The 27,070-nt window shown below is 45.1% G+C and overlaps 1 protein-coding gene and 1 long non-coding RNA gene across 2 annotated transcripts; both read right to left on the bottom strand.

The window, feature by feature from the left end:
* Positions 1–5,192: 5,192 nt before the first annotated feature.
* Positions 5,193–11,674, bottom strand: LOC125758497 (uncharacterized). The gene is made up of 2 exons (XR_007416130.1): positions 10,704–11,674; positions 5,193–5,401 (listed from the first exon to the last, which is right to left on the bottom strand). It is a non-coding gene; the product is annotated as an uncharacterized LOC125758497 (long non-coding RNA).
* Positions 11,675–13,482: 1,808 nt separating this feature from the next.
* On the bottom strand, positions 13,483–14,927 carry LOC125758663 (uncharacterized). Its single transcript, XM_049416100.1, has 2 exons — positions 14,846–14,927; positions 13,483–14,153 (listed from the first exon to the last, which is right to left on the bottom strand). Exons 1-2 carry the CDS (start codon positions 14,925–14,927, stop codon positions 13,483–13,485), a joined length of 753 nt encoding a protein of 250 aa, XP_049272057.1.
* Between the last annotated feature and the right edge of the window lie 12,143 nt (positions 14,928–27,070).

The following is a 27,070-nucleotide window of genomic DNA, read 5'->3' as shown; positions in this document are numbered from 1 at the left end:
TTTATCAATGTCTTGTATTAATGTATTTTTTTTGTTTTCGGTACAGTTAACTTATGTACCTATTTGTAATTTGTATCCAATAATCATGTGCAGGGGGTCATGGTATGGTCTCATAACCGAGGGACCCTTTTCTGTATGTCCCTTTTTGTTGTAATCATGCTTTGCAAAATAAATGTTTGAATGAAAAGGGGCATCAAGAAATTGAAAAATTAGAAGCCGATCAGCTTACTCATAACTGCTAACAAGGCATTTGCAAAAGTAATAGCTAATAGAATTAGGACCACCTTAGAATCCAATCAACCAAATGAGTAAGCAGGATTCCATACAGGCTACTCAACAATAGACCTTATTAGCACTGTTGATGTTATGGATGAATGCATGGAATATAACCAACCCCTATACATAACCTTCACAAATCATGAGAAAGCATTTTAGTCAGTTGAAACCTCACCAGTCGTGCAGGCATTGCAGAAATGGTGTGTACACAAATTGTATACAAAAATACTGGCTAAACTCTAGCTTGCTGAGCCGTAGGAGTACATATGTAAATTTTATTACATTGTTATAAAACGGACAGTCAACGCTGCCATGCCAACTGTTGTTAGACAACCGTTGATTAAAACATTTATTCACGATCTACACGGTGTGGCTGCAGCATGGTGGTCATTGCAGCACATTTGCTACAGTAAAATCACCAACTATAAATGGTATGTCTTTCTCTTCTCTAACCCACACAAGATGTCTTATAAAACTTCCAGTGTCTATTTTCCATGTTCCTGGGATGATATAGACCAGGGGTCTCAAACACGCGGGCTGGACCTTTCGTAGCGGCATACCCACGAATGACTGTCTTTGTCCCGCACTTTTTTTTCTTAATAGTCTTTTAGCAAGCTACGGAAATATGGTACACAAATACGGTAAGGCAGTACGGTAGCGCTCCTCCTTTCCTGCTCGTTGTGCTTAAGCCGCTCCCAGTTGAGGTGACAGTTCAGGAAACTCTGCATCCTCAAACGACAGGTTCCTCGTTAACAATGTGTAGGCCGACAGGCAACAATGATGCGTGACAACCGCACAGTAACTTTTGAGACAGCTTTTGTGGTGTTGGGTTGCCTTCACCGGCAAAAGCACAACGAGCAGGAAAGGAGGAGCGCTACCATACAGCCTTACCGTATTTGCGTACTATATTTTCGTAACTTGCTAAAAGACTCTAATAAGTATGTTTATGAGCTACAGAGACGCGACTGGTTTTAAGCATTTTTTTCATGTGGCACCCCCATGTGAGGTTGCAGTGCGGTGAAACATAACCATGGAACAAAAGCTGTATATTTCAGAATCAAGGTCCAGATTTCAGTCATTATGGAGATCTCTCGAGTCCTGCTGTCAAATCCCTCGAGAAATGACCCACATATGACATTTTGTTCAAGCTAATGTTGAAACTAACTAAATGGCAGATACAAGAATGAAGCATCAAGTTGGCGATTGCAAGTACGCAGCATATTGTTTAACTGCATACACAATAAACTGTCAGTGCGTGGATGTTGTCAAGGCTTTTCAAAGATAATTTAAACTTTAGGCAAATTGACATCTATGGTGACTTGTGCGTGCTGTCGGGAAGAGCATTTTTTTCTTATAATTATTATTAATCAAGTGGCGTCGTATCTACAGTTATCAGTCTCATCAGTAAGCAATTTCCAGCTGCTTCTTTTTCATAATTCAAAACATACTTTGGATGGCACTAAAACAAACAAGAGCATCCTTTTTTAAAATGATTCCTATTGCTTCCTTTCCATTATATCTACAGGAGGCCTGCACTGAGCTCACTGCACTAAGCACACTGAGCCTGCACCGAGCGCATTGAGCTCGGCCTGCCAGGCGGCGCTAGCAAGTGCCTACATCTGGTCATTGTAGCCGTAGTCGTACAGCGATGAGGCGTACAAGTCTGATGTCACGAGAAAAAATATCGAAACAATACGCACGGCCAACAACCTTGGTTGTAGTCCTAAAATGAGGACCACATGGACGACCACGGCTATGGCAGTTGCCGCCCTAGTGTTTCTTTGCTCATGACATCATGTGATTACCTCCTATAGCATCAGAGCTTTCATACGCCAAAGCTTAAGATGGCAGACTACGCAACTGCTGTTAGAAGCAGAAGCAGTCTACGAGGCAAAACATGTTGTATTGTGCAACGTGGAGGTGAACAAATATCACATAGCAACGTTCGCTGGACTAGTTCTCCAAACAACGCCGGCAGACAAAGACATGCATGGGCTAGGAATCGCAGAAACTGAGAAGTTACTGCAGCAACGAGCTTGCAGCTACAAAGCAGGGTAATTTTTAACGTGCAAATGTCTATGGCAAGTTTTCCAGCAACTTCGGTGCCAATATTGTGTCTATAACGCAAAAGGTGTGGCACTTTTCCAAAAAGAATACATATGGCTTTGTAGAAAACAAATGGATTTGGGACAGGTCAACTTAATTGAAATTAGCTTGAGTGCATCAACCTAATTTTGGGGGCGATATGGAGGTAAGAAACATATGGGCCACCTTGAGGAAGAAAAGCATCATTAGCTGGGCAGCGTTCACAGGCGAGTCTCGGTGAGTGCTTCCTGCTACTCACCGAACATCGCAGCCCCACGTCAAAGCAGAAATCTTCCTTGCGGAAGTGCTAGCCAATAGCTGTTTACAATTTCTAAGTTCTGCATTCGCAGATTCATGCACCTTCTTACCCTGCAGACACGTGAAAGCTGGCAGCAGGCTCCATAGCGTACACCCTGCATTGAGCACTGGCCTACCATACAAAACTCCTTCAAAGACAGTGGCTACATAATGTAGTGATTCCTTCCAAGTGTTGTCGAGCGCACAGCAACAGCAGGAAAACCTCCCCAGTCACTCAGAATTACAGCGCAGGTGGCATTCTAAGTTTTGTTTTCAGCTCGCTCTGGTGCTCTCAAAGCAGACTAAGCAGCCACTATGACCACATGAGCCTGCCTAGCACGTTGCACCAAAGGTGGCGTCTGCTCTTCCAGTGGTATGCCTTACGCCCAATACCATTTGCGGAAGTGGCCATGAGGGCACCCGGATAAGGGCAGCTAGAAGATAGATGGAGTAGATAATAAGATAAGGAAATAATTTTAAATGCCTCAAGTTAAAGGCACGCTGAAAGCATAGACAGCTCTGTACAAATGCACAATTTTGGTAGGTCCTGGTAACAGGTTGTCTAAACCATGTCACTTAGTAGGCTTTAAATAGTTTAATATATGAAGACTGCACTTACACCTATGTCTTCGGTCACCTTCGCTTGGCGGGGAATGCCATTCATGCAAACAGTGCGATTGGTTCCCAATGTGGTGATGTTGTAAATAGATGAGCCATCCCGCCCTATTTAACGCCTTGTTTGTTTGCATGCACGAATCGTATTTTATGTACGTGTAAAAATAAAACAATTTCAATGTACGCAGCTTGCAGCATTCAATCTAAGCATCGTAGACAGTCTGCCACATCTGTATCGGCGCACTCACGCTAGGAGTGGAACGGATTTAAAGGCTGGGATAGTAGCCAGCCGCAGCAGCCCGTGGAGGGTCCCCTGTAGCGCCAAACACGTGACTGGCTTCTTGCGATGCAGAAAATAACCTAGGCCTTTCAGACTTCAGGAAGCATGTCAACTTCTTTTTGACGGATTTTATGCCTTCACGGGCCCCTTCGATGGCGTGGTATTGACTACCTTCTTTTGCGAACAAGGCAAAGCCAACATTCTGCACGTTGCGTCAGTTGAGGAACGAATGCGACCTCGTTTCAAAGTCCGGTGAAAAGGGCAGAATATAAACACAAAGAACGACAGAAAGTTTCTAGAGGTAGGAATCAGTCTTTAATGGGACGAAAAGCGTCAAAAGCCGACACACGAGAAGACACGATGTCTGGTTCTCTAGTGTCCGTATTGGCGCGGCTCACTTTCTTCTACGATAAACATGGGAGGAGTCGATCCCGCCTACGTCGTGCCAAGATGCAAGGACAGCGGTCGCCGTAAAGACGATACATATTTGCTTCACTACGCAGACAGCAGGAACGTCGTGCAGCATGCAGTGGTGTTTTGCTTACCTTCTAGTGGCAAAGCGCAAGTGTCGCACATCAGATTTCGATGCTTGATATCCCGGATGGTGCCTAATATAACCATAACGTACACAGGCGCATATATATTCCACAATATCAAGTACAACAGTGCAAGGAAAGGTTGCAATCGCTTGCAGTTTCAAAAAGTTAAACAGGAAGTCTCCATGACACCAGTTGCAGGAAGCAGGTGGCGCTTCCGAAACCGAAAGCTATCCTTGAGCGCCTCCCGTCATTTACGGCCGCCGACCCACTCACTTCGATGAAAAGAAATCGAGAGAACTTTGCTCCACGGGAGATATGGGGATTTTTGCTGTATTTTAACACTTATGCGCCATTTGGCTAAAATAAAGGTGTCGAATAGTGGTTTCTGCATCGAATTCTTTCATTCAGCAGCAATCTTTACCCTTGAAGAAGACAAGACTGCTTGTCGAAACGCTGACTCCAGCGACACTCCGTGTCCAAGAATTTTTCACCTTTTCAAGCCTCCATCTTCCCCTGAACTTCTGCCGTTTTTGGATTATCATACTGGCAGGGTTTTGCAGCGCGCGAACATAGGAAAGAAGGACAGAGTAGACAGAAAGAGTTCTCAATTTGCTGGCTAGAGAAGCTCCAGAAATTAATCCGATGCCAATTATGCAGACTTCCCTTTAGTTATCACTTTTGATAGAAGTTATGTTGAGGCATAAAGAAAGACATTGTGCCACTGGGGTGTAACAGGCTAACAGTGAACAGCTAAAACTTTTGATTGTGAAATGCTGGCATGGTACAACGCTTTGACTAGGGTGTCACTGGAGCCAACATTTCGACAAGCCGACTTGTCTCCAAGTTGCAGCCACGAAGATAAGTACGCTTGTCGAAACAGCTCCAGCAACACCCCGTGTACAAGAATTTTTCATATCAGCAAAATCGGTGTTCTTTTGTCCAAAGAATTAGTTAATGCTATTTATTCTGACATGGCAGTCGCTTAATTCATTGCGCTCCAGACAACATAAGCATTTTAAGTCGACTCATTTTCATAAGTAATGCTGCATGGAATGTGTTATACTGCGCTTCCAAAAGTAAATGCAAAATTTCAACAAATGTTGTCAATCATAACCTTTATTGTAGCAATTCCAACCAATATGCTGGCCACTTGGCATAGGAAGAGCAATGGAATTGATGACTTGGTCCAAGAACTTGCATGCAAAAGGCAAATAAGTACAAGGTGTCTCCATCGAGCCAACAAAAATCGGAAGGCTGACTTGGCAAACGCACAAGCACAACAGCAATACTTTGTCGAATTGTCGAACACCTGTAAATGCCAAAAGCAGGGGCGGTTGAACAGCTGATTTTGTCTCGCTTAATGAAGTAAATCTAGATATGCTAAAGAATCTAGGGTAGGCAAAATTAACGAGCTCCTCCACAGCACTGTGTGTGACAATCATATTGTGGTTTTGGGAATATCTGGAATTCTAATTTCATCTTGCACACAAAAGGCATATTAAATGAAAAAAATGTTTCAGTCAAGCATGCACATACACCTGCATACCAAAAAAAAATACAAGAGGCTATAGTTTGGTCAAAAGACAACAGACGATGCAGCACAGGGTGACAGAGGTTTAGGGAAAAATTCAGCCTAGTTGGCAACATACTAAGAACTTTTTGCACATAAGCAACACGAGGAGAAAAATGGAGAGACACAACGCATGCGCTAACTTTAAACAAAATCATTTATTGCTCACGAGGCAAACATTTATACAGTGTTGGTGCCCTCACACTGCACCAAGAAGCCATGCACAGAGATTTGTATTTTTCCGCTTCATTTTTACAAGACGTACGTAACACTAATCAACTAACGAACTATTGCACAATCAAGAAAGCAGATTCTTTATCCGACAAGGACAGGGACAGAGTGCTAACACGATTGGTACCCAATTTTTGCAATTCCTGCAGCTAATAGTATTATAAATCTCGTTAGTTCAGCTCTGTTGGTTGACAAAACCTTTGTGTTCTGCAAGAAAGGTTCACACATTACAATGCTATCTTAACCTATCATTCATGCAGCTGCTTGTTTGCCCAGCATACTGCTTACTGCAGAAAAGAGGTATCAGATAAGCAACAGCTTGTCTACATTCCGCAAACCACATCCTATATCGTTTTCTTACAAGCAGTTTTCTTCCGTGCTTGACTGCAAATTCTGCAAATTGATTTCAGCTTTCATAGAGCTGGAAAACTATTTTCACATTTGTATGTGACACCAACCTTATTATGTAATGCTAAATTTTGTGCATGTATGGCACATCAGCTATTCTTTTTTGAGCGACATCACTGTTGGAACAGCCAACTAGACCAATGGAGTGGTACTTCCTAATTTAAGCCTTTTACGACTTGCACTTCTGTTTGTGTGACGCGTTGTGTGTGAACCTTTCCCATGTGCTGTGTGTCCTGTTGAGTCGTTACGCTATCCAACTACAGTTATGGAAAGGATGGCATCACGTGCTAATGTACAAGTAGTTTTTCAGCTCCATGCAAGCTGAAATCGATTTGCAGAATTAGTAGTCAAGCACCAAAGAAGATAATTGCTTGCACAAAACGACATAGGACATGCTGAGAAGCTGTCGTTTATCAGATACGTCTTTCATGTGGTAAGTGGTATGTCAGGAAATGGGCCACTGCATGAATGATAGGTTAAGAGAGCACTGTAATCTTGTGAACAAATGCAACGATGGATGGCTGGCGTCACAGTGTAGGGCATGAGAGTATGAACCTTTCTTTCAGGAGACAAAGGTTTCATCAGCTAATAGAGTTGAACTAACGAGACTGATGATAGAAGCTGCAAAAATTGTAAAAGTGGGTACCAATTGTGTTAGCACTCCGCAACTATCTTTCTCGAATAAAGAATTGACTGTATTGAATGTGTAGTAGTTCGCGCGCGAAGTGGTTATAGTGTGCCATATATTTTGTCAAAATAAAACAGAAAAAGACATATCTCTCTGCATGGCATCTTGGTGAAGTGCTAGGGCACCACCACTGTGTCTATTAGTGCCTTGTGTGCAATAAACCATTTCGTTGAAAGTTAGTGCAGACATTGTCCCTCCCTTTTCGTCCTTGTGTCGCTTATGTGCTAAAGATTCTTACCAAGTGAGTTGAGGTTACTTATGAGCACAGAGAGGAAAAAAAGGTACGTTAAAGGAGTACTGACAGGAATTTTAAAAATTTTCGGATTGATGCTCTGAATAAAAATACTGGTGTCGAGAAACTTAAACGAGTATTGTGGTGCCTGGGAATGCATCGTATATATTTTATTTATCGCTACCTTAGAAAGACACTTGGTTTCGATATCGAGGGGGCGGCTTCTCGATGATGTTTCATAGCAGTGTGATGTCACGGGGATACAGAAACTCGCGACGTACTTGCGGCAAATCCATCATCTTCCCGTTGTGCACATAAACAACGATAAGTTAATTGTCGTCCAGTGTCCCTGACAGTGGTTTCTACGATATAGGCTGCATGCAGGATGCAGAACTTGCAAACTCGGGGGAACTGTCTTGACTCATCAGAATAATGTCCATTGCACTGTGGCTGGCTTGCAGATGCTCAGCGACGAAAACTTCAAAGTCAAATTAAAATATTTGATACGCGTTCTCCGACTCCGGTGTGTGGACATCGTTGATACTGCATACCAAGGAAACCAAAAATGTCCCTTTTGCGATGTCTCAAAATCGTGTCAGTACTCCTTTAAAATTAAAGCAATTTCAACCACAAAATACACATAAGCGCAGCAGCGAAACATTGGTAAACAGCACTAAACTTGTAACAGTCAAAAGCAGGTGCAACTGAACAGTTGATATTGTCCCACACAGTGCAATTAAATTTAGGTGTTTTATGGGTAGGCAAAATCAACGAGTTCCTCCACAACAGTATGTCTCACAATTGTGACCTGGTTATGGAATTACCAGAATGCTAATTTCGTCCTGCATGTAAAACGCACAATGAAGTCAGTCAAACATATGCATGCAGCAGCTTATCCTATGTTTCAGAAATTACGACAAATCGGAACATTTTCCAAGCATGTTTTTGACACTTTCTGCGATGCCGCAATGGTTATTTATACCACCTGCACAAATCCTTATAAGTGAAACACACGGCATCTTTAGAAATGTTCACGCATCCGAGGGCAAGCTTGTGAAGCATTTGCGCGTTTTCAAAACCTTTAGTACTGATGAAAGTGCCATCTGCATTATACGTTTCGTAGCAAGCCCACTTTTGTAGCTGCCGAGTGATTTGTTCTAGAAAGTCTACATCGTTATCAGTGCCACGGTGCAGTTAATAGGTCCCCAACTGCTGCAAGTTCATAGGTAGAAGGGTATGGCACACCAGCAGGCGTTTCTTGTGTGAGGCGGTACCGGACATAATACACCTATGCTATTTAAAACTCTGCATGCCTTAGTTGGTTACTTGTTTTGTACTGAGCGCACTATGACAGTATGTACTTACAAATGCACATTATCATTTTCATAACCACTGCTATGTTTGTTAGAGCAAGCTTACTCTCTCTTTGCACTTTGAAAGCTCGACACCTTGGCAGACATCGCTTGGTGTTTAGTCAATGAACTTTTTTCCAGACATGCAGCACTGCACTTTCCCCTGATGTTGGACTTTGGCAAGAGGATGCGCCAGCCAGCAAATGTCCACCGGAATGTGAATGCACCGTGCACAATTTGCACATTTTCTCCAAACTTGTTGACTATCTTCTGTCCTGATCGGTTGGGACATGTTAGTGTGCACACCGTTGAACCTTCGGCAAACATTTCACAAGGATTTAATTGGCTTCAGCCCGTGGCAGGAGCACCAGAAAGATGGTAGACAAGTCTGCTTTCTGAAAGGCTATGCCTTACCACCCTGCAACTGCCAAATTAAGCATAGCACACAAACTCAGTGCACCGATTCCAGACAAGGTAATTGAGCAGCCTTTCCCTATACAAATAAACTAGTTAACAACATGAAAAGTAATACTGAAGGATTCCAACAAAAATATGCAGATCTTATGCGAATTTGTCATTTTTTTTTTCGAACGTCGATGAATTTGCATGGAGGTAAAGCATCACCTTCGAGATTGGAGTCCAGGAACTCACTTTCCAGTTTTTTTCTTCCTTCAGAAACTGGGCAACTAACAACGCCAAATGCTACTTTGAAAGATGGTGACGATAATACTGAAACTTTCTGCAGTATTTGAGCACATATGGATCTGCGGTATGTGCAAAATCTATCTCATACAGAAACGTACCCATCCCTACAACATGCTTTCAATAACAAACAACGGAAGAAACTGTTGATGTACTTGATGTCTTGAGCCTCTAATTCATGATAGAACATAGCATGCAATGGAGGAATTTAGGAAGCTTGTACATTAACTGCTGACCTAAAACAGCCAGAAAATATTCCGGTATGTCGGTGTTTGTCATAAGAGCCATGTTAATACATGGCAATAGCAGATTGTAATGAAACTGGTATGCTTTCATTTGGGCTCTTTGGCTCGCTCTTGCTAGTAATCTTAGCACTGTTAACGATTACAAGAATCTAAAAAGGAAATTTCCTTTTCCTGGAGGGCTATTGAAGACTGAATGACACAGTTATGCCCTGCCTTCTGTATTTTGCGGGCCTCGAAGATTTCGTGTGTCAACTGGTCGTGGTGGCGGAAAAGAATCCTCATTCTAGAAAATTCTGCGGTGTACCCGCAATGTTGGCAGTGCATTGCCAAGTGCGTCGAGTAAACATTACCTCTCGGGGAATTTTGATGCTCCCTCAGTTGCGAGTTTACGCGTCGCCCCGATTGCCCAATGTAAACACTTCCACACGTGAAGGGTATGCTGTACACAATGCCAATGGCACAAAGACATTCGTGTGCTTAATGGAATATGAATCCTTCACCACTGGGCCTTTTTCCGCACTGCTGTGCAGATATCACCAACTTTATTCTTGGCTGCGAACACCACTTCAATGCCATGATGTCGTCATGAGTTTCTTGCCTTGTAAGAGCATGCACAGTAAGAGTATATTATGATGTTTCTTCAATAAACTTTTCAGTTGAAAGTCAGCACTCGTGTCGTGTCTACTCGTCCTTGGCCTCTGTTATTTCGCACTGTTTTGCCTCTACCAGCTGTGAATTGTTACGAACTCGCCCAATTTTCAATCATACTAACCTGTAAACCTTCGGCCTAGATTTCTTTTACTTTGAGCGGTAGTCCTGCCCACGGTTTTTGAACCACGAGAGCCCTACTGTATGTGTTAGCCTCCTGTAAAGCTTCGAACAACGGCTTGAAAATAAAATTTTGAATCACAGCGCAAGTTGCCCTCATTAAAGCCAGACCGATGCAAAAGCTGTGTCCCCTTGAACTTCGTGTCTGGCTTCCTGGCAGAGCAGTGGCTGTGGCCATTAAGCTAACGGAAAAAAGCCCATGAGCAGTGAAGTGGGGACACTACGGCTCATTAGTTTTATTAAATGCTTTTTGTTTAACGTTGGCAGATCAATTTTTGTGCACTGATTAGTACACCACTTCTGACATATTTCGCAATGGTCAAACGAAGAATATGCACGCACAAAGTTTACTTACATACAGCTCCAACTTTCTCCATGGGCTCGGATCCAACGCCAAAGCGTTACGACTGCACTCGCAACATGGGCACCTGCGCAAATAAAAGCTTTTTTGCACACTAATGTACAAGCGAAGACCTAGCTTATTGCATTCGTTCTCATAAGTGTGTGTCACAAACCTTTTACTAGTTCAACTCTAGGGCAAGAAAGTAACTACAAGCGGTATTCAACCGTTTCCATACAATAGCGTGAGAGACGGAAGCTGCATAAGTTTCTGTCGCACAAATTGAACGGTGTTCCCAGGCTACAAGAAGATACAAAAACTGTCACGATGAAAATAGTTCTAAGTGAGACGCGTACTGCGTGGCGAAATTTCATCGTCGCGCGTAGAAAACATCGCAGAACAAGGAATGCAAGAACTTACCTTGACGTGAGTTGACACCGGCGCGAAGCGCGTTTACTCCGCCGTTTAGGGACAAGTGGAGCTAGGGGGCTAGGGGCGTTCTCCTCCTCAGTACCTAGGCCAGCGTCCGTCTTCAGGGAGAAAAAGTGCCCAGGGCCCGTATTCTCAAACGATCGCAAAAGGCGATAGTATCGCGTTTGGTGACGTAGAATTTGATGCGTTCAATAAGTAAAAAAAAGACTTGCCTGTGACGTCATTGTTGCAACTGGCCGTTGGTAGTTCGAATGTCTCACAACACGGGAGTGAGCGCACCGTACAGCGCAGAGCAACCCGAGTACGGCGTTTTCGAGCGTGTGCTGCTGCTTCTACGCAGTGGCCAGGCTTGGCCGGCTTGGCTGTGGCTACTTGAAGTGTAAGACGTGTTGAAAGTGCTTTCAACGTTTTTTTGTTCGATTTTTTAATGCACAGTATAATATTTAAAGAATGCAACTTTGCGTAAAACGTATTTTCGTTGAGAGTTTAACACGGCGTACTCGGAGAGTTCAGCTGTAGCGTGCCGCCGCAGCGACATCGTCTCAAGATCTCAACATGGGCCCGTATTCCCAAACGATCGCAAAAGGCGATAGTATCGCGTTTGGTGACGTAGAATTTGATGCGTTCAATAAGTAAAAAAAAGACTTGCCTGTGACGTCATTGTTGCAACTAGCCGCTGGTAGTACGAATGTCTCACAACACGGCAGTGAGCGCACTGTACGAGCGCAGAGCAACCCGAGTACGGCGTTTTCGAGCGTGTGCTGCTGCTTCTACGCAGTGGCCAGGCTTGGCCGGCTTGGCTGTGGCTACTTGAAGTGTAAGACGTGTTGAAAGTGCTTTCAACGTTTTTTTGTTCGATTATTTAATGCACAGTATAATATTTAAAGAATGCAACTTTGCGTGAAACGTATTTTCGTTGAGAGTTTAACACGGCGTACTCGGAGAGTTCAGCTGTAGCGTGCCGCCGCAGCGACATCGTCTCAAGATCTCAACATGTTGCCGGCTCGCGATAAGCCACGCGAGCAACGCACGGTTCATGTTCCTGAGACGTTCAAACCACGAAAAAACACGCGCTGGCAAAGAACGAGTGCTGATAACACCCCAAGGTAATGCTCGATGAAAGCTTCAGCGTAAAAAATGCTGCGTATATCCACCGAGGATTGAATACTAGAAGCTACCGCCTACGTCACTGAAATGCTAGACTTCACCACGAACCGACGGTTAACGGTGCCTTCGCTTATTGCAAATATGTCGAGAGCACCGTCGAGCACCATGACGCAAAATTGACGTCGGCGGAATTACCAGATGGCGCCCTAACTTTTCCGGTTTGCTCAATAGCCAATCAGCGCGCACCAAAGGCGATACTTTTGCGATTGTCGCCTTTTGGGAATACGGGCCATGATGCCTGCTCGCGATAAGCCACGCGAGCAACGCACGGTTCTTGCTCCTGGGACGTTCAAACCACGAAAAAACGCGCGTTGGCAAAGAACGAGTGCTGATAACACCCCAAGGTAATGCGCGATGAAAGCTTCACCGCAAAAAATGCTGCGTATATCCACCGAGGATTGAATACTAGAAGCTACCGCCTACGTCACTGAAATGCTAGACTTCACCACGGACCGACGGTTAACGGTGCCTTCGCTTATTGCAAATATGTCGAGAGCACCGTCGAGCACCATGACGCAAAATTGACGTCGGCGGAATTACCAGATGGCGCCCTAACTTTTCCGGTTTGCTCAATAGCCAATCAGCGCGCACCAAAGGCGATACTTTTGCGATTGTCGCCTTTTGGGAATACGGGCCCTGAAGCGCGTTTCAGGCGCTATCGGATGGCGGCGCGGCGGTCGCTCCCTGTAGTGGCACGGCCGCTGGATGAAGCCGTGGTAGTGGCCACGAAAACAAATGTCGCTCTGCCGTAGGGAGAGTCAACTTCGGACAGCCTAGGAGCAAGTGCTCGATAGTCTCCCGCTCGCCACCGCAGGACCTGCATACCGCCGCGCGCGTCTCGGGGGCGCAATCAAACCGGCTTCGATAGTCGAGAGTGCGCAGCGCGCCCGCCCGAGCCTCGAAGAGGAGGGCACCACCACAGCTGTTGTCGTACAGCGCTGGCTCCGTTGCAATATCTTTCTTGCTTTCCCGGTAGAGGTTGAGGGTACTTTTGGGGAGCATGGCTGAATGCTACATTTCTCCCTCTGCCTCGCGAACCCGGTCACGAATGCCTTTAGCAGTCTCTCGCTCAGGTCCAGTTTCGACATAGTCGAGGAGGCCGTATTTCCGCCTCAAGAACGTCACTCTGGACCTCCATTGAGTGTGGATGCCTTTGATGTAAATGTAACGAAAGAGCCTGCGTGCCCACCTGTTGTCATTCATGGTCCGTAGCCGACATTCGAACGAGATTTTGCTGCTGGCCTCTCGAGCCTCGAAGGAAAACCATCCGACATCCCCCTGGCTCCACGGCGACACGGCCATGGCATCCCAAGGCTATGCGGCCCACCTCTCGTTGCCCACGTTCCAGCCAATCCCGTGTTGGGGCTGACAGACATATGGCCGAGTTAGTGTAGGTAAGTCCAGGCACATGCACGGCTTTCCACAGGTCGCGCACCATGTGGTATCGGCTGCAGCCGCACAGGCATTGTCGACGCAGTATGCGGTTGGCTCGCTGTGCCACTTGTCTCAAGTGGGTTTCATGCCCCGCTATGAGCTTGTCTGAGGTGGACAGTATCACGCCTAGATAGCGGTATTCCTCCAGTCTGGGAAGCTCCTCGCCATTTGGTAGTACCACAGCAGCCTCGCCACAATCACCAGAGAACCGGAGCACCGCTGACTTCTTCGGATTGAAGGCCAGGCCTAGAGTGTTCAGGTGGTTGGCTGATGTCTCGACCAGATGCTGCAGTTGCGCCTTATTTTCGGCCAGTAGCACAAGGTCATCCGCGAAAACGAGGCCGGGGAGTGTCCAAGTCGTTGGGGTGCCGTCGTCGGACCAGTCGAGCTTGAACCCCACACCTGAATCCAGGAGGGCATGTTCCAGACCAGCTGTATATAACATATACAGCAATGGGGAAAGAGGGCAGCCTTGTTTCATTCCCCGCTGTACTGTTACTGGGCGCGTGCGTGTTCCACCAAAGGTGGTTTCAACTGTGTTGCCAGTGTAGAGTCGGCGCAGTAGTTCGATCCACACAGGCGGCATGTTGAGGTCTTCCATCCGAGATAGAAGGTGTCCGTGTGGCACGCTATCGTACGCCTTGGCTGCGTCCAGAAAGCAGGCGATTAGCCCACGCGATTCCCTGCGTGCAATCTCGATGCTCTGTATGAGCACAAAGAGATTGTCCTCTCCTCGCCGATTCCGACGGAAGCCATTTTGCAGCTCAGTAAGTGGTCCCTGCGTCTCCGCCCACCCACTCATCCATCTCTTTATGACCTGTGTGAACAGTCTGTACAGCACACTGGTGACGGTGAGTGGTCTATAATCGTGTAGTTGGTCACTGTTGCCTCCCCTCTTGGGCACCAGGCACACCTTGCCGCGGCGCTAGTCCTCTGGGATGGGGTCACCATGAATAATGCCGGTGAAGATGGACGCCAAGGTCTCTCTTGCATTCTGTTCAAGCCGTTTCACTAGCCCAGGTGGAATTTCCTTTCGCGCTGTGGGCTCCAATGTTGGACATGGCTCGGTCGATTACCACACGGGACACCTTCCGCTCGCACTCCGTCGTGGTGTCGTTGCTCACATCCTTTTTCACGAGGCTGGTATGACACTCCCTGTTGTTCTGGCGACGGGTTGTCATACATTCGCTGCATGTGGATGCCCATAGAGTCACTGTATATGCTACCTTTAGGTAGCAGAGTAGCGCATAGGTCCGGCTGGCAACCACAGCTATGCGGTGAAGTCGCACTTCGTTTTTGCAGGCGACATGCCTACCGTGTCGCCGATTAACCTGTCTGGCGTGTCGAAGACCGGCGATAAACATTGGCTGTCGATGGCTAGTGTTAATTCAGTTTGCTGCAGCGGAGGCGTCGAGAAATAAAAAAATTGGCCCAAGCGGCAGCTTCTCCGCAATGCATGGTTGCTAGCGGCGTTGGAAAACAGATGCGCAACTCTGCTACCTAAAGGTAGCATATACAGTAACTCTAGATGCCCATACACTGTCGCGCCGCCTTTATAACGAACAATTGTCTCGAGGGACAGTCCTAGACGCATGAATATTTATTGATATATACTGAGTATGTGCCGCACAATGAAACGAAGACAGGAGAAGACACATAAACGACATAGACTGTGTCTTCTCTTGTTTTCGTTTCATTGAGCTGCACATACTAAGTATACATCAAGACATGTACCAACTATATTTAAGCTTAAGAGAGGCATTTTATGCATTTTTAGTTACGGGTATATCGAACTATTTAGCGATGCCCTTTGATTCCGATGTATGCGAGTTTTACTGTATGTACACTTAGCCGACAGTGTGCATTCGTTACACATTGGTCGGTTCAGCGAGGCATTACGTGGTGAGAAGCATTGATTTTCCTGGCGTAAACAAATACTTTTTTTATTATATGATATTTAGGAGATGTTGGCGCTTCTGTAAAGCACCGGCTACTCCTTTTCACTGATGATAGGATATGTGAAAAGCACAGCAATGAAAAAAAAAATATTTCATAAACAACAGCTAGGCACAAAAAGTTATTCACAATGGTGTTTCATATATCTGCTTGATACCGCACGCATGCGATGGGAGCCATGCATGCATATGCGACATATATCGATTGGGGATGGCCTAGATCCATCACCACGATGTGTTCGGTAGGCACCGGGAACTCCACTGATCTGATGAGAAAATAAGCAATCTGCATCGCTGCGCCTATAGTACACACATATTGTGCTCCAAGTAGGGAGGCCGGCTTCGGCGTGACGCTCGTTCGCGTGGTGGCTCGATCGCCACAAGCATTCGTTTAAAACAAGCAATAATATTGATTATTTGGTGACTATCACGGAATATTAGAGCTAAACGTTTTTCTAAGGCACCTTTTGGGAAAAGCTGGCTTGGAACCACAAAACAATGCCCAAACAGCAGCTAGCACGCTATATATAGCACGCTAGCTGTTCCGATCATGTCTCAAACTTCGTCGTCCAAAAGGAACCAGCTTCGTAAACTAATGCGCTTGATACGCCAGCAAGGTTAACACAAAAATGAAACCTAATGCACTGTGCGGCTATGCCTGCGCAGTCATCCCATTGAGCTGAAACAAAACTGACTCCCCCTCCTTGCGAACTGCGTGCCCCTTAGTCAAAAAGTGGCCCTTTCCAAAGAAAGCAGCAAGTATGCACCTTAATTCGTGCGTCCACAAAATCAAGCCACCTGCATTTCCATGGTTAAATCGCATGATCAACGTCTCGCACGCACGTAGAACCACGGGACTAGGCTAGGTACATCTCGCTTGGAATTTCCTAGGGTTAGCACCAAAACGTGGTCTGGCAACAGGGGCATGTTTTGGTGGCTTTTTAGTCGCTCCCCTCCGGCACAACCTAAATATAATCATTTCTTGCAAGACGTGAAGTTTTCGTCAAAATACTTGGTGAAGCATCCTTGTCAAGCCACGCTGCCAATGATGGCCCACAGCGTATACCCAAGTAACCATGGATATCCGCCGGCTGTCCGCTATAAATCCGAATGTCGAAAAATTCGGATATCCAGAGCGGACATAACACGGACATTGACGGGACGTACTAGGAAGGTCCACGTCCAGTGTGGCTGTTATGTGGATGTCCGAACAGGATTTCTACAGGACAGCCAGTTGTGAACGTCCAGTGGCTATCCATCAAAGGGCCCCAAAGCACCCAAATATGTTGAAATTAGTTGCGGTGTAGCAGTTGTCCCGGATGAAAATCTCACGCGAACTTCCAGCTGAAAAGAGACATTCCAGCTGGATTTTGAGCCGGAATTTGCTCTTCCAGTTGGAAAATTTCCATTGCCAGCTGTAAATAGCTGGAAATGGCAGTTTTCGGCTGGAAACAGTCTCCACCTTAGGTGGTTTTCCAGCTTTTCGAGCGGGAAGCGAAATCCAGCTGAGGCAGTTTTCTAGCTGGAAGTAGTTGTGGTAGTTGCTGCTGCTGGAAAGAAGAGGAAATAGGTTTTTCGAGCTGGAAATAGAACCCAGCTAAATTTACAACTTCTGGGGTTTCACTTGCTAAAACCGACATGATTATGAGACACACCTTAGTGGAGGGCTCCCGAAATTTCGAATACATGGGATTCCTTAACGCGCACTGACATCGCATAATACGCGGACCTCTAGCATTGCGCCTTCATCGAAATGTGACCGTCGCTGCCAGGATTGAACCCACGTCCTTCGGGTCAGGAGCCGAACACTGTAACCACCGTACCACTGCGGCTGCCCCATCAATTTTTTTCACTCAAGCTTTTGGGAAAACACCATGGAAACATATACAAAACGAGCACTTTTCAGCTTAATTAAAGTGGTTGGCTCCAGTGGGAGCGTTCACCTTGCACTTTGAAACCTTTGATGTTCTGCCGTTCTGCTGCAACATGTCATTTTTAATAGCCTTACTTATGTTTAGAAGGCTGAATTGTGCAGCAGCGCAGACATTTTGTCAACAAAACTGGCCAGGATTTCTTAAGCTTCGTTGTAGAGCGGCAAAGGGCAAAGAAACGTACGACGACATACAGCGCTATGTGTCGTCGTACGTTTCTTTCTTATGTCCATGTCTTTCGCCGCGCTACAACCGCAAACTGCCAACAAGTCACGTAGCCACCCCTTCTTGACAGTATTGTTCACCTCTTTTGTGGGAGAGCACAACAATCTAATACGTTTCTTATAATTTCGGCAATAATACGTTTGCAGAACACTAGTCAGCACAAAAAACACGACACTTCGATTGAGGCATTTAGTTTTGTGACCATCCGGCAGGTTAGTCATCGTGCAACGATATCACCTCTGCGTTTACGCTTCCAGACTGCGTGCGCGCTTGCTATACAAGGCGTTACCATATATAGCCACTTTATCAACGTTGTTACTTCACGCTTGCTCCACTCGATCATGAGTAGCCGCCCTAACATTTACGACACGGCCAGTGCGTCCATCTTTGTAGCCGCCATGTTTGTTGTTGCTGTTCATTGCATTTTTCACTCAGCGTTAGTTACGCACATATCATGCGTGAGCTCGTGTGCACTGCGACCTACATAAGCATAATTTAGTTAAACTTTTAATGTCTTAGAGTAATGCTGCAGTCATTTATAGGCGAAAGAGCAAATCTAAAGCATGATATAATTCGAAAACCGACGACCGCAGTTTCGTACAGCACACGTGATGCGTGTGTCATGGCTGTTGTGTTGGCCCGAGAGGTGCGCGTTTTTGTGTAGTGAATGAAGAATTGATTGTAGAGAAGGTTTTGTGTAGAAATCGCGTTAACCCAGTTGTATTTTGCGACAGTTCTACGTGTGGAAGGTATTACGTCTTAAGACTGTCAAGCGCTCCCTGTTGGTTTTCTGTTCTACGGGTCGTGGTGATTCTCCCGCTCTTCCCCATCCGCTTGTTCCACTTGAAGGTAACTATAAACTTTTCCCCTCATGTTTTAGCTGCAATTCTAAGCGTGCGTGCACGCATTCGTGCTGATACCGAAGGGTTTGCCTGTCAGCACGTGACAATGACTTGCTTGTTGTATGCCGTGTTTCTACGCGTGAAGTACGCAGTACGTGCGTTCCGTGTTGCCGGAGTCCCACTGGAAATGTTTGTGCCCTTGCTCATTGTTAGAGGAGTCGGTGTGGCATGCTGCACGCTAAAAGGCACAAGTGGCAATGACAAAGGACCCGTACTTAACTAGTACCTTGCGTACACGTTTTTTATCTTTTCGTGCTGTTTAACTAGCAGCTTGTTGTAGAGTTGTGCATCCAAATTTGTGCTCGTTCCATGTGTCCGCTCCGTATGTCCGTACCGATCGGCCATCTCGACCCATATTTTTTGTGTATGTGTGCGCTGTTTTCAGTTTCGTGACTGAAATCTGTACGACGTAATCGTGACATCAGCGCGTTCTTCTAGCTACTACAAATGCATGTTCGCAAATATGTCGTTGCCTCGATCCGCATGTCATTCAATGATCGGAAAACGGCCACCTCGTAGACAGGCAGTCAGAGCGCGCTGAGATTTAATTAACCGAACCTACAACCTTCGGGTAACACGTCCGCTGCTCTATCGATTGAGCTATAACGGTTGTCACTTTCCCATACGCTTTATTGGGTAGTTACGTGTGTGTAATCCTGGGAAGGCTGTAGTTTCGGCCCCTACCAGCGGCAAGTTGATTTTCCATCCACTGTAATTCCTTTCCATCTCTGTCATAATTATACTATACTACAGTTAAAACGTGCAAATAATGTCACCTGTATATTCCTTAGCTTCATTGTCCGTGGATTTCATTTAGGTTGTGTGAAATATCATCCTTGAATTGCTTGACAGGTATAGCGCATTCTCCTTAATGCTAACTGTGAAATCTGAAGGCCTTGCAAAGAGCAGAAACGAAGTGCAACAATGAACGCTGCTTTTTGTTTCAAATGGCACTGTAAACACAAACTTCCTGAAATGCTGCGGATTACTTCTGACGTGATGCAAATTTTTCTTATGCTGGGCTTTAAAAAGCAAAGAAAATAAAGAATTCCCAATAATCGACCTTTATTTATGTACACAATTTTGTGGAAGCTAGTGACAATGAATATATATAAATCCAATTGCTCGACTATGTAATGAATCGCCGATCATCTACCTTCGCTTATGTGCACGATTTGGTGGAAACCAGTCACACTGAATATACAGACCCGCTTGCTCAACTATCATTGGTGTTATAAAGGGGCTTGTTTCTGAGCTAGGTCGGTTCATTACTGTAGAAAAATTGGTATGGCGCAAAGAGGACGGGGATGAAGTCAAGACACGAACTGCCAAACAGGGGCACCAACTTCCAACTCTTTTTTAACAGAAACCACGCCGATTTATATAGGATGCCAAACAAGGTAATCTCATTACATAAATAGAAACATGGAGGAACTAACAACTCATCATGAGCCACTGAAAGAGTCGAGACGTGCGCCGGAAACTGCATTGACCTCAGCTGTAAAATCATGGCAGCACATATATGAACAAACACGTCCCTCACAGGATCAATCCGAGTATGAAGCAAAAGGGGCAGCGCACAACCTAAACTTGACATATCTACAGGCTACATCTTTTAAAAATATATATCTGATTGATCCTGTGAGGGATGTGTTTGTTCATATGTGCTGGCATGATTTTACAGCTCAGGTCAATGCAGTTCCCGGCGCATGTCTCGACTCTTTCAGTGGCTCATGATGAGTTGTTAGTTCCTCCATGTTTCTATTTATGTAATGAGATTACCTTGTTTGGCATCCTATATAAATCGGCGTGGTTTCTGTTAAAAAAGAGTTGGAAGTTGCCGCCCGTGTCATTTCGTCCCCATCCTCTTTGCGGCATACCAATTTTTGTCAAGTGGTGGTATAAAATCACCAGTGGACATAAAATTGCTTGACAAGAATGTTTCTAGGGGTAAATTGTGGGAGGCTATTTCTGACAGGCGACAGGTACACATGATGGTGAATGAAGCTGAAGTTAAAGAAAAGCTACACCTTAACACATTATAACAAACAAGATTTTTCATTTGATGGTTTAAACCAAAGTACGTATTAGCTAGAATTATGCTAGAGACTGCTTACTCTACACAATATAGCAAACAAGTGCTAGCTTTTTCATTGGATAGTTTAAACCGAATTACATGTTAGCTAGAATTATGCTGGAGACTCCTTACGAGTTACAGTTAAAAACTAACTTCACCGTGCAACGTACACTTAACCTATTGGCTGCTCAGTACTCTTTTATCTCGCCTGGCACTCACATCCATGCTCGTTTTTTAAAATTTTATTAAAGGCACGATGTTAATTTCTATATAACTAAAAATACCTACAGTTATAAAAACTAAATGGCTGCCATGACCAGGTGTGTCCCCCCGTCTGATTTTTCTGCATTTACGCCACTGTGGAGTTTATTAAATTGATTGCTTTTCCGTTTACTGCATGTAAATGTTCCTTTCAGATCTTGAAGCACAAGAAGACTGGTAGAAGAGGACATTCAGGGTGTGTTCTTGTAACAACTACTGCAGACGGCATTGCAATAAATTCCTTCAAGATTCAGCATCGCTATGATTTCAGTTTGTGCAGTTTACCGAACCAGTTTGCCCTGTGGCTGTACAAGGCTAGCCACCAAAAAAGCTGGCCAGCATCCATTCCATACCACATATATGAAGTTTAGAACTTTAATGTTTTATTTACAGCAAACATATGGTTCTTGTGAAAGACGTTCAAGCATCTATTGCGAGTGTGCACAAGACATCAAGCACCTTCGAACACACACACACACACATTCATTCGACATCCGTCTCAGGCAGCCGACACTGACGTTTAAAGGACCATCGGGGGATATATTATACATATAGATGATGTGTTATACATATATACGCATATATATACATCCCCTGATGGTCCTTTCAATGTCCATGTTGGCTGTCCGAGACGGATGTCGAGCGAACGTACAAATTTGTTACCTTTGTACATCCGATGTGTGTCCATCGGACGTACACTGTACGTCCGCGGATATCTGATGGATGTCCGGAATATCCGAAATGGACGTCCCGTCGTATGCCTACCGGATATCCGTGGTTACTTGGGTATGTTTAAACTCCGTGAGGTGTTTTGAAGCCACGTAGGTAAGTGAAGACTTATTCTCTTACTTTTTCTGTTGAAATTCGCGCTGCCTCGCTTGTGCTTACAACCCGTCGGTGTCTTTTTGTAGTGCATGAAATATAACATTGTACGCGGGGAGTCGCGTGAGCTGGCGTGAACTCAACATGAGGGCCTTTTTAATATATAGGTAATACTTTAAATAATGGCGCTTTATATTTGGTCGCTGCAAAAGAGCTGTTATTAATCGCGTGAGCGAGCATTCACTTTATTCGGGGCTGCGTTCGCTCCACGGCTATTGTGAACTACGACCAAGCAGAAGCCGCGTCTCGGAGTCAATGCTTTCCGCAGTAGCCGCATTCCGATGAAGCATTAAAACGTTATTGACCTATGGAATTTATTTATAGACCGCAGCTGGTCAAATTAGATTCTCAGTCCCGCTCCGTACGTCGTCTTCGTGACCCGGGTGACCCGTTCGACCGCATTGTTGATAAATTCTTTAAGGTTGCGAAGAGCATGTGTGTGCATACTATTCGAGATTCACGTTGCGGGGTGCAACATTGGAGAAAAGCGAACTGCGCGAGGCCAGGCTCTGAGCAGGACTGTTCGATTTGCGTTACAAATTCTCCGAGTGTGGATATCCACCGTAAGACTGCCGAAACCTTGCACTTATGTTTACGTTATTTTGTGGTACCCATTATTTAAAAAAAAGTATGCGGCCCGAGCTTGCATTAGTGCTTTTTTTAATTTTGCTATGCTGGCTGACTTGCTTTCATTCTGTACGTGCTCTTTCTCTTATTTCATGAAATCATTGCAAAAGAGCTTGCTGGAAGATTGGCCCGATTACCTGGCGTGGGTGTACACAAGATTTACTACAGCCCCTGTTCAAGCAGACCTGTTCAAGTTTCATTAATAAAATTACTGGGATCTCTAAAACAAGTTGTTGGCTCTTGTTTTGCTTTTTTTTGTTTTGACACCATATGTCAAGTTAAACAGGCCCTGAAAATTTGGAATAACTGCACCGTTGCCCCTTTCATCATTGCTGGTAATGTTTGAATAAGTTACCATCACAGAGAATCTAGAGGGATCAGGAAGTACATAAAAAAAGGGTAAGCCTCTCTTGTCGCTACTATAGTCAGAGAAATTTATCCATTATTTCAGTGCCAAGGCGAGTAGGGTCTTAGATACGACATAGGAGTCTCCATTCCACCTGGCTAGGTGATTAGAGTAGTACGAAATGTATCGTTCAGTAATATCTGATATCTCTGCAGATCTGCAATTGGAAGTTGTGACAACCGTACCTTCAGCAGGCACAGCAACAGCGTGACTAACATGGACGAAGACGTGAAGGGGACACACGGCACAGCGCTGAATTTCAGCTGGTTTTCTTGAAGAAAATGAGAACATGAAAAGAGCAGCTACAGGGGCTAGTTGGTTGTACATCTTGAGAGTAATCGCGCTTTTTTAACGTACAGGAACTGACTGAATACACCACAAACACAGAGTGCAGAACACAAAAGCCCGACGAACTATAAATTATTGCAACAAGAGCAGCTATAGGGGCTAGTTGGTTGTACATCCTGGGAGTCTTGGGAATACACCACAAACATCTGTGTTTGTGGTGTATTCAGTCAGTTCCTGTACAATAAATAAGCGCGATTATTCCCAAGATGTACAACCAACTAGCCCCTATAGACCAGAACACAGCGAATTCCATGCGCGTCGCCATATTTGCATCGCGCCTCGCGACATCTATCGTACACGCGACGAAACAACATGCGCGGGCTGCCACGCCAGCAGACGCTACACAGAGCAAACGCGAAACTCCCGAAACTCAGCCCGTCGGAGAGCGTGTTTCGCGTCTTTTCTAGCCTGGACATTTTCGCTGATTTTATTGGAACATCAAGAGCATCTTGCTCATGCAACTCTACAATGTATACAGTACGTGCTAAGTGAGCTGCGGAAGCAATCTCGTCAGATACGTACGCTGTGACATTTGTAAAAAAACGTTCTCGCTGTAGTACGTGCTAAGTGAGCTGCGGAAGCAATCTCGTCAGATACGTACGCTGTTACATTTGTAAAAAAACGTTCTCGCTGTAGTACGCGTGAATCGTGATTGCAGTGCAGCTCGCGAAAGAGTGAAGCGATGCCTGGTTGCCCCATATTACAAGTTGTGCACAAAGTTTTGTGAAAGCTCATCATTTCAGCATGTATCGCGTAATAATTAGAGTACGCTTTACGGGTAGTTTCGCGGAACGTAATTTTTCTTTCACGAGCGCTCTTACAATAATGCGTGTTGCTCACAAAAGTGTGCTATCAGAGAGTATAACCTGCATTATTGTTCAACGATCCCTTTTGGAAGCTACCTGCGCGATTTTATTCTTGTAACGATGGTGCTTTACAGGCGAAACTGTGCTACTCTTAGTTAAGCCGGTTAGCTACGCCTGCGACGTAAAGGACACTGGCACGAGTACTGTTTACTTACGTGCCAATATATGTATTATGTGCAGCTGGATGCTTCGTGTCCAAATAAATTTGGGGACATCAAACACTGAAATGAAAGCACGAAATACTGGCCAGCTGTTGAGGAGCACCGTACCATTTATTACCTTTTGAAGACGAGATCTTGAAGGTGTGGATGCCATCAAAAGCACTAAAGCTTAATACTACGTTGAAAGTGGCAAAGCATGCCGATTGCTTGTGCTTGAAAGCACTACCTTGCACTAGATTTTCGTCAAAGGAAACGCTCAAAGGTATGAAGTGCACCCCCACACAAAGCTCGCGCCTGCCTTCAACCCAGCTGCGTGTCACGCAAATTAGGTTCGCAAAATGAAATAGGTGGGCATCACACTGCAGAATACACGCTGTTAGTGTACTTACTCGCGCATTTTCACTCGGCTCCTAGTTTTTTTGCTTGAATCACAGTTATCCACTCGCGGCGAAGCTGAAAACACCGCACCGGCACTATTTCCGTGGCGCGTCGTAATCGTCGCAGAAAACGCTAATATCCTCCTGTTGCGCTGCTTGTTTTGGCACCCAAAGACGACGCAGTAGTGCCCAGACGAGCTCTTATACGCTGAAGCGGCGTGAACGAGTACTTTTTCGGACTTTAAAGCCTCAGAACTGCAGCTTGCCCTGTCTTGGTGCAGCCCGCGCGCGCCTTGGCAGCCCCGGTCAGCCCGGCGTCTGGGTGCGAGAGTATCCGCTCGGCTTGCCAGCAGCCTGGGAGGCCTGGGTGCGAGACAGGCGTGCTCTGGTGTATAGCTCTCTTATTGCAATAATTTCTAGCCAATCGGGCTTTTGTGTTGTGCGCTCTGTGTTTGTACTGTATTCAGTCAGTTCCTGTACGTTAAAAAAGCGCAATTACTCCCAATAAACCAAAAAAACACAAACCGAACACCTTGTGACCATCTCGCAGCAATTCTCCATGTAAAAAGCACCATTTTGTCTTTCCACTTGAACTGCCACTGCTGCAGATAAAAGCAATTCTCATTGCAATAGTAATGGAAATAGTGATTGTTTATTTCTTTTAATCTTGAGAGTCTCTTATGCACATAACTGTTGAAACAATACGTGGTTTCCACAACATATATCACTCATCCCAAACTAACACAGAAAACCAGAGCGGCATACTGTGAAATCTGAAGTGGCATCAAGTGCTGTTACTGAGTTTCTTTTGAGTATGCCTACCTCTTTACAGAACTGACTTTCCTTGTTAAAAGGAAACTTGTTGGGACCCTTTGCCATGTCCACAACATATTGCACTGTTGCCGTGATCACAAGACTCCCAAATGCACTGAGCAGAGTACCCCTTTGGTAAAAGCGAGTACAGCGAACAAAATTCAGAACACTGCAGGGCAAATGAAGTGCACTAAAAGATCAGCATGAGGTTCTGACACTTCCAGCTGGAGCAATGCAGTTTTAAATATGTTGCAAACTATGCAGGAAGGGTCAGTGTGTTGATAAAACACAGCACAATTCAGACAACTCATGCATCGTTCTTCACAACAAGTGTGCAACACTGTGACACTGGCGTAAACAAATAAGTAGGTGAATTCAGCAAGTGACTAGAAAAAATACACGACACTTCGGGTACTTTACTTATTGAAGAATGCACCAGAACATGCAAAAGCTGTCAGTATCACAAGGCCTCACACTCTCGCAGCCGACAAAGCCATTTGTTCCAGCACAACCAAGAGAACCAAAACGGCGTACAGTATGAATTGAAGTGACATACGGTGCAGTTAGCAAACATCTTTCCACTATGCATACGTCTTTTCAGTTCTTGAAAAAAGCTTGTTGGGAGCAGAAGCCATGCCCAGATCATATTTCACTGCTGGCTTGTAGGCCTAGTGGTTACGGTGCTCGGCTGCCGACTCGAAAGATGCGGGTTCCTGGCTGCAGAGGTGGCATTTCGAACGAGGCAAAGCGCTAGAAGCTTATGTACTACGCGATTTCAGTGCATGTTAAAGAACCCCAGCTGGTCTAATCTATCCAGAGCTCTGCGCTACGGCATCTCTCAGCCCGAGTCGCTTTGGCATAATAATTACCACGAACCAACCGACCAATGCTTCTTTGGCAACTTCAGTAGAGAGAACGTAACGCACAACAATACAAAGCAAACGAAATGCACTAAACAGTAAGCATGAGGCTCCGATGCTTCTCGGTTGGAGAAATTCTGTTCTAAATATCTTACAAACTATTCAGGAAGGGTCCGTGCATACAACCCGTGCATAGTTCGTCACAACGAGTGTGCAACACTGTGACAGCAATGAAAATAAATAACTTGGGGTATGCAGCAAGTGACTAGAATAAAAAATTAAAATGCAAATGCCACATTGACTGTTACTATGTGCAAGAAAACGCCACAGTCTTCTGTGATCTCTTAAGTAATAATTCAATTCTTTGCAAAACTCTTACTTTTGTGAGCCTTTGCTAACTGAAATAATACTCCCCAACTCTTCCACGCGTCAAAAGTCAAATGCAAACAGTAGTCAAAACTCAATGAAGCGCTATGTTTATGTGCAGGCACACTCTTGCAGTGTGCCTGCACAAGAATTTCAAGGTCATGAGGTTTCAATGAAATTAACATACAATAGTGGTTATTGAAGCTTAATGAATAAACTCATTTTCAGAATTTAGAACATTTGATTTCCAATTGGTTCAGTTGTGAGTACATAAGCAAAATCGTCTGTTGCT

Source organism: Rhipicephalus sanguineus, chromosome 5, assembly GCF_013339695.2.
Source record: "Rhipicephalus sanguineus isolate Rsan-2018 chromosome 5, BIME_Rsan_1.4, whole genome shotgun sequence".
NCBI classification, from domain to species: domain Eukaryota; kingdom Metazoa; phylum Arthropoda; class Arachnida; order Ixodida; family Ixodidae; genus Rhipicephalus; species Rhipicephalus sanguineus.
Note: the sequence above shows the minus strand (reverse complement) of the source record. Positions and strands in the feature narration are given on the sequence as shown.

Bases quoted from the DNA above. Each gene is read 5' to 3' on its own strand.
- LOC125758663 (XM_049416100.1), bottom strand. From the start codon at position 14,927: ATGGGCATCCACATGCAGCGAATGTATGACAACCCGTCGCCAGAACAA. The intron at 14,154-14,845 runs GTGAGCAACGAC...TGTTATATACAG, and splicing joins CCAGCCTCGTGAAAAAGGAT to CTGGTCTGGAACATGCCCTC.